This window comes from Beta vulgaris, chromosome 7 (assembly GCF_026745355.1).
Source record: "Beta vulgaris subsp. vulgaris cultivar EL10 chromosome 7, EL10.2, whole genome shotgun sequence".
NCBI lineage: Eukaryota > Viridiplantae > Streptophyta > Magnoliopsida > Caryophyllales > Amaranthaceae > Beta > Beta vulgaris.
In genome coordinates, this window is record NC_079208.1 from 58,330,534 (window position 1) to 58,345,131 (window position 14,598).

At 33.8% G+C, this 14,598-nt stretch overlaps 1 protein-coding gene across 1 annotated transcript; it reads right to left on the reverse strand.

Annotated features, from left to right (window-relative positions):
* Positions 1–1,894: 1,894 nt before the first annotated feature.
* LOC104900122 (actin-66) lies at positions 1,895–5,952 on the reverse strand. Its single transcript, XM_010687471.4, has 5 exons — positions 5,740–5,952; positions 4,282–4,354; positions 3,792–4,185; positions 2,797–3,410; positions 1,895–2,318 (listed from the first exon to the last, which is right to left on the reverse strand). The coding sequence occupies exons 2-5, from the start codon at positions 4,339–4,341 to the stop codon at positions 2,253–2,255; spliced, it is 1,134 nt and encodes a 377-aa protein (XP_010685773.1). The 5' UTR covers positions 4,342–4,354; positions 5,740–5,952; the 3' UTR covers positions 1,895–2,252.
* Positions 5,953–14,598: the final 8,646 nt, after the last annotated feature.

Here is a 14,598-nt window from a genome sequence, read left to right on the forward strand (position 1 = left end):
CACATTGTTGAACCCTGGACTCAATGCAATGGATTTGGATGTCCAGGAAGAAGTCAAAAGTAATTTCTCTTCGGTAAACAGCAAAGAAGATGAGATTATGGCTAATCAGGACACGAAGTGGGAAGAGGAGGCCCCCTCGGATTGCTCGCAGTGTACAGGGCCTCGTTCTGCACAAAATATTAGAAAGATCCCTTTCGTCAACAAAAGAAAGCCATCCTCGTGCCTCATGATTTCACAAACAGATTTAGACAAGTTAAGCAAAGGCAAAGTAATCCAATTCACTCTTTGTCAATTTTGAAGGTTCGCACCTTCACTTCAAAAACTGAAAATTTGAAGGAGGCCCCCCGCGATTCTAAATTGCGGCTCGCACAGGTCTCTGATTCGGCTCTCATTGAGGATGAGGGTCATTCGGGTGTTATCTCCCATCTGTCATCGAGTCTGAAGGTACAATCGGACTTCCTTGACTCTTCAGGATATGCTAGAGGTGATCATAGGACGGGCTGGGTTCGGGTCGGGCCGCAGCCAAAAAAAATTTGCCCAATGGTCGGGGCGGGCCTAAATTTGGGCCGAATTTTTGTGTCCAAAGCCCGCTATTTCGGGCCAAAATTAGCGAGCTTTTGCGGGCCAAAACGGGTCGGGCCAAAAAATAGACTAAAAAGTCGTTTTAGGCTTGCCCAAAGCCCGCCCAAAGACAAAAAAAGTTCGAGCGGGCCCGGCCCGGCCCGCGGGCCCAAAAAGTGTGCCCAAAACCCGGCCAAAAAGCGGGCCGGGCTCGCGGGCCGGGCCAAAATGATCACCTCTAGGATATGCAGCAACACCGTGAGGTAATTAAAGGTAACTTAACTAACACAATTTTGAGTGCAGGTATCCACGTGCAAGACAATCTCCGCTACCTGGATCCCTCACTTAAGCAAGACATCACAAAAGCACAATTTACGAGTCAAAAGACAAGAAGATCAGTTGAAAGGCGACGACGATCAATTGGACAAGTTGTTCTCGTGGCTAAACCTTGTTTTGGAAGAAAGTTTCGGAAAAAGATCAACAAAGGTGTCATCTCTCATATTGGATCGAAACGGAAAAGCGATGCTCCAATCTCATCGGACCTCCCTTATCATGTTAGGAAAAACCAAGTTCTTTTTATATGTTCTTGTTGCAATGTTTGTACTTGTCAGTGTCTCAGGCAAGTTGTGGGATCTCACGGTCTAGCTAGTGTTGCTAGCAAAGCTGCAATGATCCCTGATTGTCCTTAGGTTGTATTTCGAATTTTTTACGTAATGCACATTTTCTCGATGTCAAAAAAAACAAAAACATACTCATTGCTGTGGCAACACACTGGTGTTATATCACAAAAAGTGCCTCGAATACAAGTTCAACAAGCTCATAATTTTGCTATCTATTTATGTAGTATGTAAGGATGTGCATGGATATCCATTTTGGTCAATTCGATTCGGTAAATTGAATATCAGGTCTGATTTTTTAATTTTCGAAATATTCTACATTCTCTCAATAATATATAAATTATTAAAAAATATTATCCTTTCATTCTTGTTAGCATCATTTCAATATATAATCTTAACTTTTTACAAATTTCACCAATTTTAATTAAGGATATTAATAGTCAATGTTGGACATTAACAAGTTATAACTAATAAAGTGAAGGTAGTATAAGAAGTATATGAAATAACACCTAATGATGGTGGAAATCATACTGGTAAATGGAATTAAGCTAGAGCCAGTTTAAGCCTTAATGCAAAGTGCTACATAAAAGAGAAAAAGAAGAGCAGCAAAACAAAATAAAATGTGCAGAAAGTTTGATGATTCAAGAACCAACAACAATTTCTTTGTATGAAAGTATATATAGAAAGATAACTACATAAACTATAAAGCAATCAAGGGAATACAACATCGTTATATATTTCATGAATAAAGAAAGTGAAATTTTTAATAGTAACAAAATGGACAAAAGTTAGTATATCACAGATTACTCTTCAATTATAATTGAACAAGAAATTCAACTAAATAAAACAAAATAATGAACGAATTTAATTTTTAACTTCTTTTTCTTTTTTCCCTGTCCAGTCTCAACTCTCAATAGGCCAAGTCTAGACAGTGGACAACAATGACAATAAACTTGTAAAATATAATACTTCAAAAGAACTCGGTCATATAAAAAAAAAATCTGCAAGCCGTAATTTGTTTGCCCCAATGGGAAGATTATTCTTCTTCCACCTCTATAATCCAACAGAAAGAATTTAGAAGCACTTGCGGTGAACAATTGATGGACCAGATTCGTCATATTCTGCCTTTGCAATCCACATCTGTAATACATATTAAACACAATAGTTGGTCATACCATTGAATGATGATGCAATATCAACAGCTTAAGCAAGTAATTACATAGCAAAGAGTTATAAAAAGTTCAAATAAGTCCTCTTCACCTAAATTTCAATAATCCGAACTCATTAGCCCTAAACTTAACTTAACGTGGACTTATTGGCGCAAAACATAACTTCTGTGAGCTTAATATAGTTGTTTGTTGAACATGTATATCATTATTGGCCCTGACTTATATCATAATTCGGATTAGCCCTGAACTTAACTCATGAAAATTCATTAACCTTAACTTATAGGAGCTTATTAACTCCGAAGTCTGACCTTAACTTATCAGAACTTATTAGCCCTAATTACTAATGCAAACTCATTTGTCGTACAATAAGTGAAACTAAGGCAAGGAGAGAAGAGCCAAAGTTTGTGCAAGTTCAACAAAATTCAGATAAGGGGTATTGATCATCTTACCTGCTGGAATGTGCTGAGAGATGCTAAGATGGACCCTCCAATCCAGACACTGTATTTCCTTTCAGGTGGGGCTACAACCTTGATCTTCATGCTGCTTGGAGCCAAAGCAGTGATTTCTTTGCTCATTCTATCAGCAATTCCCGGGAACATTGTGGTTCCTCCACTGAGAACAATGTTTCCGTACAGATCTTTCCTGATATCGACATCACACTTCATGATGGAGTTGTAAGTGGTTTCGTGAATACCTGCAGCTTCCATACCGATCATGGATGGCTGGAAAAGGACTTCAGGGCATCGGAAACGCTCACCACCGATGGTAATAACCTGCCCATCGGGCAATTCATAGTTCTTCTCAACTGCAGAGCTAGTCTTGGCAGTCTCCATCTCCTGCTCATAGTCAAGAGCAATGTATGACAGCTTCTCCTTTATATCCCTTACAATTTCTCTCTCAGCAGTGGTGGTGAAAGAGTACCCTCTCTCAGTTAGAATCTTCATGAGGTGGTCAGTGAGATCACGTCCAGCCAAATCCAGACGCAAAATAGCGTGTGGGAGGGCATAACCCTCGTAGATGGGAACAGTGTGACTCACACCATCACCAGAGTCCAAAACAATACCTGTGAATTTATATAACACCCTTGTAAAACATCAGAGGTTTCCACAAAAGTGATCTCGGTATATGAAATACCAGGTTCAAGGTTGCTCACTAAATATGCAAACTCTCTTACTAAGTACGTCATTTGTCTCAGAGTGATGGAATATCAATTTGCTTATGCATGTAAACACATCTTAACAGCCATGTTTCAGCCTTTGATACTGGCTTAATAAAATTTCAAATAATTGAACAAAACTTTTCTCTAATTTATTAGCATGCAGCGTTATCCATAACCTTGATGACTCACAAGCATCATATTAGATGGCCAAGAGAATGATATAAAGACTTTCTCTCTAATAGAAGAACAAGATTCAAAGTCAGTAATCCTCTGTAATTAACTTACCAGTAGTACGACCACTAGCATATAGGGAGAGAACAGCCTGGATGGCGACATACATAGCAGGAGCATTAAAAGTTTCGAACATGATCTGGGTCATCTTCTCACGATTGGCCTTTGGGTTAAGGGGTGCTTCTGTAAGCAAGACTGGGTGCTCCTCAGGAGCAACTCGAAGCTCATTGTAGAAGGTATGATGCCAGATCTTTTCCATGTCATCCCAGTTGGTGACAATTCCGTGCTCAATAGGGTATTTCAAGGTCAAGATACCTCGTTTTGATTGGGCTTCGTCTCCAACATATGCGTCCTTCTGGCCCATACCAACCATGACACCAGTGTGACGAGGACGACCTACAATACTGGGGAACACAGCCCTCGGAGCATCATCTCCAGCAAATCCAGCCTTAATTTTGCAAACAGCACACATGATTACATAACTTCATAAGATACAAGTATACAACAGAAGAAAAACTCTATTGAAAAGAAGCTTGTAACATACCTTAACCATTCCAGTTCCATTGTCACAAACAAGTGGTTGAACATCCTCTACGTCTGCCATCTTATATGACTAGCTGTAATAGAAGACCCCAATCTTTAGTAAAAGAGACCAAATGACAAGCAGGAAACACCACTAGATAGAAAATAATAAAAATTGGCCACAGGGCATAAAACCATGCAGTACATGGCATCAACTGCGGACATATTTAAAGGATCAATAGCAACGCTTTCTCACCAAGTCACCACTCAATAAGCAGAGTTAAATTCAAATAAAAGGTTTCCATAAGTTGACATCCTAGCTAACAGAAGAAGGATATCATAGGATTTGTGCAGTTATATAGATGGTGACATCCCAGCTAACACAAGAAGGCTATCATAATAAAATTAGTAGCTACTTATATCATATATGCATCAATGCCACCCAATCACATTGCATAAAAGCTATTCGTTTTCAGGATTAGGAACTCATGATGAAGACAGTCAAGACACATGAAAATTTGACAAACTTAGTTTGATTTGATCGTTCCATCAATTCCTAGATTGTTTTGACCCACACATGATACACCGATGCATGGAAACATTGCTAGGACTAAATGCAATAGTATCAAATGAAGGTTCTTCTAGAGAATCAATATCATTATGTAATAGATCAAAGGGAGAAAATCTGGTCAATGCTTTCATTATACTCAAAACTAATTATAAGTTTCGCTTAATTCGTACTACTAGTACAAGTTTCCTTGACCAAAAATCAATTACACCAAACCATTAATCCATAATTAGTACTAATTGCCATTGTTTACTCACTAGCTTAATTTAAAAACGCCAGATATATAAGCTAGTTTCAAAGACACGTGTTTTTGAAGCTGACATTTTCGATGAAACGACATTGATTCTCATCCGAAAAAACTAAAATTAATTATCACATTTAGAACCGATTGCAAGAAGTCCTAAAAACAGAAGAAAATCACGAGCATAATAATCATCACAATTACACGTAATTAGAGGCTTAATTTTATCGATTTTCATCGAATTTTAAAGTATTTAATAAACAGGCATTGTATATTCGTATAAAACTCGCCGAAACACAACATTACAACGTTTATAATGAATAATTCAATTCACACATAAAAAAACGATAAGTTTTGACGGTCAGAAATATGATCGTAGCAGATTATCTTCAATACCGCACTTATTTACACCAGATCCAACCAGAACCTTATACTTCTGGAAAAACAATCAAAATTCAGAGCATGCATTGCATTCTAAAGATTTCAAACAATCGAAATCACGAAAAAAACGAATTAAACAGATCTAACAATCATTATTCCTCGATCATCAACCAATAAAAACATGAAAAATCAAACAAAATTACAACTCACATATCAATCATAATTCAAATAATCAAATTCCAAACGTCAAAAAAAAATGAAAACAATTCGATGAAATAAAATGCACTTACAATTCGATGAAGAATGCAGCGATAAAAGAGGAGAGAGAAAATGAGAAAACTCTTGAGAATCAATTGAATGAGCGTCTTTGTTTTTGGAAGGAGAAAGAAAATGGTAAGGAAGAAGAGAAAGAGAAGGGAGAGGGTTACAAAAATAGGGAGGGAGAGTGTTAAAAAAAAATCGTGGTTGTCCACGTCTTTTCAATTTAAAATTTAAAATATACCAAATGTTTTTTTTCTTTTTATATAATTTGGGGTGTTTTAGCTCAAAAATAAAAACAACCTTTCCAAAAGAAGCGGGCGAAAGATCAAAGGATGTGGGTTTTTGCTGATCTGGTCTTCCTCTCCTCCTTCAACTCTCTTAATTTCTCTCTCTTTTGTTCTTTTTTTAAAAATGAAATAAACTATGTTCCACGATAACTTATTGCGCACCGAAAATATCATATGATATAGTCCGTTTTCGTATGACATAATCACTTTTTATATAGTTAGTTTCCGTCTGATATACTTTTTCCATTCTGTTCAAAATGAAACATTGAGTGAAATGACACTATTCATTGATCAACTTTGACTCTAATTTATCGCGATTATATAAAGAAAAACATAGTCCCCTTCAAAAATAAAAAATAAAGAAAAACATAATCAAGTGGAATCTTGTTAGATTCGTCTTCATGCATACTATCAAATTATAACTTTTTTTATATCTTTTACGTGTGCACAACTAAATATAATAATGATCAAAGAAACGCGTTGGATTGCCTGAGAAATCAAACGTTTCATTTAAAACAGAACTAAGGAAGTACTGAGTTTTCGTATGATATACTTCCTCCGTTTTTAAATAAGTGCAACACTTCTTGTTTTTACGTTTGCCAATGCATTATTTTAACCATTAATATCTTCAATTATCAATAAATAAAAATTATAAAAAGTTGATATTAAAAAAATTCACATTCAGACGACAGATCCCACATGACTATGTTTTTCCTAAAATGAAGTCACCAAAGCTAATTAAAGTTTAAACTGTGAACACTATGTAAATGTTGCACTTATTTAGAAACGGTTGAAATATTAGTTAATTTTGTTGTTCATTATGAATTCCCGGCAATTTCAGCACTAATAAAACCAGCTGTCGGAGCTGCACGTTGTCACGCATCATGGGTCCCCATAATGGAGGGAGGGGGGAGGATTTAAGATTAAAGGCCCCCCACTAATTAATTTGGGTTGTCTTTTTGTGATATGGGCTTAAATCTATTTTGGGCGCCAATTTTTGTAATATTGTATAATCTGTAACTACTCTACATTGATGAGGGCCTTGGCCCACAATAATGGACTAGGCTGGTCCAACTCTAAAGTGTTTATGGGGAGATGATTAGATGCACAGGGGTTGAGCTCAAATGGAGATGAGAATTCCAACCCTTTTTTTCTTTAGAAATAGGAATGACAGGTGGATGGGATTAGATATACTATGCACTTTTTTTTTTTAGGTTGGTGTGAGGGTAAAAAATATATGGTAAGATTAAAATCTTCATAGTGGTCATGGATAATAGGTATTTTTTTTTTCATAAAACTCATAAAAAGAGAGCTTACTTCAATAAATCGGAACGAGTACCATTAAATACATAATAAGGGAAATCACTATGTCATATTACGAGCTCAAAGGATGTTTCATAAAAAACCAATTGTTAATAATATATGAGTAGCTCCTCAAGCTTATAATGTGATGTATTCTCTCCTCTTTATTCGATGTTGGACAACTCACATGTGCACAATAAAGAAGGGATTCAAGCTTCAACAAAATGTCAAAATGTGTATGTATTCCAAAAAAAATTAAGCTCCGATACGTTTCAATAAATTTATATAAGTTCAATGACTAATACATTTAATAGTATCAAAAGTTAAATAAAAGTTCCAATGATGATGTTGTTATTATTGTTCATACTACTACTTTTATCATCTATATCTATTATATAAGACAAGGGGAAGCAATAGTGTCCCCAATGAAATGTCTTTTTTATCCTTAGCTAAATATATTTACTTAATTAGATATTCAGATTTTGTACAATTATATCCTTTTCTAATCTAAAGATGGGTCAAATTTTCCAATAATAGACTAAATAAGCATTAACAAAGTAATTTGACATAATGAGAAAAATGGTTACTCAATAAAAAAAATTACAAATTTAATTTGACTACAAAACTTTATATCTAAATGTTTATATCAATTTCTAAAAACTTTATAAATTACAGTAGTTTGTATAACAATAATTATAAATCACACTTCTATAATTATATTTTGATGAAATGTATTAAAAATAGACCCAAACAATGGATGCACGCATCGCATGCATAGAAGACTAGTACAAATATATTGAAAGGCATGCGAAAGAAAGCTTATGTGTCACGTGGCATTCTCCTCAAACTTCTAATGCAAATGTTTTATGTCTATGTGTACTCATTTTAAAAAAAACGTGTAAGTGCAAGGGATCAAACACGTGTATAAAAAAAACTCATAGTTCCCCTCGTAAGAGACTCAGTAAGGAATACTAAACTTGGGGGGTGTGCACACTTTAGGCAAGGTACCTAGGCAAGGAAAATGAGTTTTTATTAAAGTTATATACTTTATATTATACAAGTATTATCAAGTATTCAGAAAGATTTTTCGAAATTAAATATTTCAAATGTTTAATATTCCATATATACATGTACTCAGTATTTTTACTGACACACTTTTATTTGTTTTGTTTTGTTTTACGGTTGTGTCCCTTTGCTGACCCTATTTTGGCAAGCAGAATTTACAGGTTGATATGATGCATACTTCATATGGGGAGCTAGTGAGCAATCATAATTAATCAAGGAGTTGTTATTTTATTTTCTTTATTTTCATTGTTATATAGTTGTACAATAAAGTTTATATTAATAAAGAAAAGTTATTTAAGTTATTTCTGCTGCATTAGTTTAAGTTCAGTTAGTAGTTAGTATTGAAGCCTTTAACGTTATCACGTGGCGGTAATACTCTCAAGTTTTTCAAGGAGTTTTATATTAAAATGTATTTTCCAAAAGAGAGAAATTTGGGGGTGTTACACTCTATTCGCGGCAACTTGTTGTGTTCAAGCTTGGTGGCCCCCATAAATTACGGAAAGTAAAGCTGCTCTTCTAGCTATCAAGCTTGCCAAGCGCCATAGTTTTGACAATAAAATATTGGAGTCGGATAGTCAAGTGCTTGTGAGCCGTCTTTCTGAAGCTTTAGTTTATTATTCTGATTTTGATAGTGTCTTAGAAGATATTTTGTCTTGTAGCTGTTATTTTAATTATTTAGCTTGGTCTCATGACAAAAGAGGTAGGAATATTGTTGCCAATCATCTTGCAAAATTATTTCTTTTTGATGTTGAACAGGTTTAGGGAAATCACTGTCCTTCGAAAATTTCCCTTATGTACTTTCGGACATTTTCTCTCTTGGTTAATGGTTAATGCTTGTTTCCCTTTAAAGAAAAATTGGTGGATGTTTTGCCAATCTGGATATTCATATGCTCATATAAAAAAGTTAACAATCAAATATGTTTTGTAAATAGGATTTTACTTTGCGTAAATAAATACCAACACCAACCAACCATTAGAGCAATTTTTCGAATTCAACAACAAAAACACAATTATAGGAGCACTTTACTCATCATTAAGGTTTTAACAAAATTACAATTGATATATATAGCGGATCAAATGACAATATGTCAAAAAAAAAAAATGACGAGATTCTTAAATTGAGAAGGATTTTTACATTTTAACCAAATGTGCATATTATTTAAACAATATGCGCAACTATTTTATCATGTATATTTTTTCTTAACTGAATATGAACTTTATTTTTCAAAAGCATATATTTACCGTTCGAAAACTGTAATATGCATATTTAGTACAAAAAATATGCTCATACAGTTCAACTAATTAATATGCATATAAATCCATCCCACCCTTCTCAATTCAATATCCTTCTCTCTTATTGAAGGTCGACAGAGGAATCATGCTCACGATACACCTATATATGTATATGATAAAAGTTGTAGGAAGATACACTAGAGTTATTAATAACAATTTGATTGACCAATAATTATGCTAGATGCTAGTTACTTTGAGGTCTTTGGTGGGTATCCAAGAAAATGGTTTAAAATTGTTCTTATATATGTAATTACTACTAAGATTCTCACAAGAATAAAAGATGGTCAAAACTCTACTGCCATAGTGCCATTAAATAAATATGGCTATGATCAGAGCATATATTGATCTATGATCTAGTTGCTAATTTTCTTATTGGTTACAGACCATAGTTATTAAGATTAGTGACGATGTAAACAGAAAGTTGATACAAACTATTCCAAAGTACTAGATTCACTCATTATTGATTTTATGTTGTTTGACAATTTGTTGGAAGGCCAATGGATGCTTCTCATGCTTGCATGTATCAAAAGTTCAAAATAAGTGGCAGTAGTTGTACGAGAGCGTGTTAGGGTTGCCATGATTAACGTATAACTAGATTTTTTTTTTCGTTTGTCATGACTGAGTAGAGATCGAGTCTCGCGTTGTTCCTCGGTACCTCAGTGGTAGAGCGGTCGGCTGTTAACTGATTAGTCGTAGGTTCGAATCTTACTTGGAGAAATTGAATTCATTCTTCATTTTTTAATGAACATGCAAATTTATTTATTTTTAAGGATGCAAGGGATATGTTTAATAATATTAACTAATTACAACACATGTTTGTAATTTTGTGGAAACATAGATCACTAAGAGATGTTAATTAGATGAGATGGTGATTCTTTGAAAATCCTTACATAAGGTTAGGGGTTCGAGCCCGACCTTCAGCATATCTATACAAATATATTAAAAGGCGTGCATAAACAAGAAACGGTGTCACGTGGCGCTCTCCCTAAGGAGTTTTAGTTCATGTAATTCATGTACAATAAAATTTTAGATATTGTGTAGTATAGGGTTTGATCTCGAGACCTCAAGTACATATACTAAAGTTTTAACCACTAGGCTAAGTTGTATTTAGTGTTATTATCATAAAGTATTATATTAATAAATGAAATGTTTTCTTACCCGGGGCATAGTTCGGGCCTAATAACTAGTTTATTTTTTAAATGATGACCACTTGACTTTGTTGATTAACAGACACGTGGCAAAATTCTGGTGGCAGGAGGAGGATGGCGCATCAACGTTGTTACGCATGCCTTTTAATATATTTGTATAGATAAAATGAAGGAGCTCGCTTTGACCGTTATAAGTAAAATCATGCAATATCATGGATGATGCTTCATGCATGTATAGTGCAATAAGTACGAGAGTAGTGTAATGAAGGGATAACTCATGCTTTGCATCTGGAAAGAACAAAATAGTATTATGGACAAAAGAAAAAACAAAACAAAAAAGAAGCTAACGAAAGAAAGTAGATACTTGGCAAGGTACTTAAGAATTGTGAAACAAGTCACAACGAGACAAGATAGAGCATTGAAGAAGAAGGATGTACAGACATTTTTTTTTTTTTGGTTAAAAAAGCTAATTAGAAGTTGCTAAAACATTATCAAAAGCAAATATTTGGTTTGATAGCTTTCATAACTTGCTTTTGCATGGGCCATGAGGCAATGACCTGCTTGCCTATGTTAGAATGGACTTATTATTAAGTTTCACTTCGAGCTTTATTTCGTTTAGTCATATATGTATGCTGTTTTCTATGTTACCCTAGTTTTATGTACAAAATTTTGGAATTGTATATATCCTTGCTTTGTAGATGAAAGCCTTAACTTTATTGGATATTACTCTTATTTTATTTACATTTTGTGCCAGATTTTTACAGCCTATTCATGCTAAAATCAAATTGAGAATATATATGTTTGTAATTGATAAAGTAAATTAATTATAACATAAATTTGGGCAGTTTTCTCTCGATCAAGACTGAATTCTGTTAATTTGTCTATAGAATAAAGGAGATGTCTTGGTATCGCAACCATAAAGTGATTAAGCGAAGTTAATAGTCAGTTGAACAAAGGATGGGAGTTAGCTCAAGTGGTAGAGCGCTCCCCCTTGGCCCTTGAGGTCAGGGGTTCGATCCTTACCCCCAGCATATGTTGGGGTATTTCCTTAGCATGCTATGCATGCCTTACCAGCCAATGTGTTGGTGTTTCCTACAGGCTAGTAGCCTTGTAGGGGTTAGCTCTTGGGCTAACTTAATTTCCTAATCAAAAAAAAAAAAAAAAAAAAAAAAAATAGTCAGTTGAACAATAAGCCTCTCTAGAGATATTACGGGACACATAAGAATGGAATTGTCGGAAAAGATACTAGGCAACATCAATAAGGAACTAAATTTTCTGCAAATACTAGAGCTAATCATATAGTAAATTAGTGAAGGATAAGAAGATTGACAACCTTAATAAAGAGATTTGTGATAGCTATGAGCTAGTAGTAGTTGACTCATTCTCTCAACAATAAGAGATGATCTATTAAGGTGTTTAGCAATTGGTTATTAGTTGTTGGTTCTTTGTTGTTTTGCTTGGTTAGTTCGATCGGTTATTTATACCGGCTATTTATATTATATTGTCTCTTATATTAGTTGTATGATTATTGGCTTTTATGAAAGTGTACATAATCATTTGTTAATAATGAACCTAATATATTTTACTTGACTTATTTGATCTATGATAATCAAACTAATAACATCAGCAACTATCCGATTTCAATTGTAAAGCACTAAAGCCAAATATTATATACTTCCTCCGTTTAGAAATAGTTGCATCATTTGCATAGTGTTTACTATTCACATCTTACACTTTGATTATCTTTGGTGATTTATATTTTACGAAAAACATAATCATATAGGATCTTGTTAAATTCGTCTTCATGTATATTTTTTTATATTAACTTTTACAATTTTTACTCATTGACAATTGAAAATATTAACGTCTGAAACCATACATCAGCAAACGTAAAAACATGCGACGGTGCAACTATTTCTAAACAGAGGAAGTACTCACTTAATTCTATATGTAAGAATATATAAATTAGCATACATTTCTCTACATTTTTTATATACCAAAAAGTGCCAAAAGTTCATAGATGATGAGTGTAGTATTCTACACTAGTGAAGAACTCTAATTGAAGAATGGAAAAAGTTGTGAAGGGAGCAAACAACCAAAACAATGAAAGCTGAGGGACCAAAGGGGAAAAAGGTGCCGAAAATTGTTGGCACACCCTTTATGATGGTGAAATCCAAGCAATCCAATTGGGTCCCTCTCATTTTCGACTACACTGCAACTTTCATATAATTAGCGTGAATGTCAAACTATCGTTTTTGCTATACATTTTACTATTTATTTATTATAATTATTACTATTGTTAGATGAGATTAGTTGAGTACGTTACAAGGTAAGAGCATCCAAAGCCTTTTTCTCCTCCTACTTCTACTACACTACTGATTTTAAGTGTTTACCAGAAACTTTTAACAAACCTAAACTCCTACCATAATTTACGCGGGAATCCGATGCCACTATACTAGCTAGACAAGTAATTTTGCATGTCATACAATTCATCCATGTGTTTTCGTTTTTACTACTAGTCTTATATATATGCGATGCGTGTGAAAACAAATAAAAGATCAATTGCGTAATAATATATAAGGAAAATTGTTCATAAAGTTTATTGTATATTTTTTCTTTTGTTTTCTGAAAGCCAATAAATCAATGATGATGTAAATATTTTATTGATTATGAGGATATAATGGTAAAAAATAGTAAATTTGTATTTTATATTTAAGGGTATAAAATGATTTACCATTTTTGGTCTCCCCTCCTCTTTCCTTATATAGTAGAGATACAAATTATAATTTTGAAATACTTAACAATTGTTTTTTTTATATTTTATAATTGATTTTGTGTATTGATATATATAAGATGAGATGGATAAAATTTTATGATTCTTTAAAATGAGAGGGTTGTTGAATGAAATAAATAAATTAGTATATCCAATAAGATAGCTTATCGCGCTCTATCATAATATAAATCACTCGAATAAAATATTATCGGCATACGTATTATATATCTACATATTTTGATTTATACATCTCTATTTATTGGTACATTTCATGAGAAGAAAAATGCTAAGGTGTTGTTTGGTTGGAAGCTATTTTCCTTGGAAATACAAATTCCTAGGAAATACATTATGGGTGTTGTGTTTGGTTGGAGGGAAATGAGAGAAACATAGGAAATACAAATTCCAAGGGAAATAGAATTTCCCATGAAACATGGGAAATCACTCACCAAGCCCCCCCTTGGTGAGTAATTTCCTAGGAAATGCAATTTCCTATGGTGGCAACCAAACAATTTTGTCTAATTCCTAGGAAATTAACATGGGAAAGAATTTCCCATGAAATGTAAATTCCCATGGGAAATTACTTCCCATGTGAACCAAACGAGGCCTTGAATATATATTTTAATAGAAGTAATAAGGCTTCTAGACTATTATTATCCATTTACAATAATGAATTTGCAACTAAAATGTAAACTCCTTGATGAACCACCAAATTTCGATCATTTGTACAACACTTAAAAATATAAAAAGATTTTAATAAACTAAATCACACAAGTTAGGTGATTCTAAATTTCCTCGATCGTGAATCTTTGACTTTTTAACTCATATCCCCCAATAAGCTTAAGAAAGTGCTTAATTTCATGCTGTATTTGTAAACCTAATCATACCGGGGGTTGAACCAAATTTGTGTTTGCCAATATGTCACGCCACGTCAAAGATACAAAATTATTAATCATGTCATCTTATAGGCCGGCAAACTTATAGCCAACTCCTAGATCATAATATTCCTTATACATCCAAAAT

Bases quoted from the DNA above. Each gene is read 5' to 3' on its own strand.
- LOC104900122 (XM_010687471.4), bottom strand. From the start codon at position 4,341: ATGGCAGACGTAGAGGATGTTCAACCACTTGTTTGTGACAATGGAACT. The intron at 3,411-3,791 runs GTAAGTTAATTA...ATAAATTCACAG, and splicing joins TGCTAGTGGTCGTACTACTG to GTATTGTTTTGGACTCTGGT. The intron at 2,319-2,796 runs GTAAGATGATCA...TATGTATTACAG, and splicing joins CTCTCAGCACATTCCAGCAG to ATGTGGATTGCAAAGGCAGA.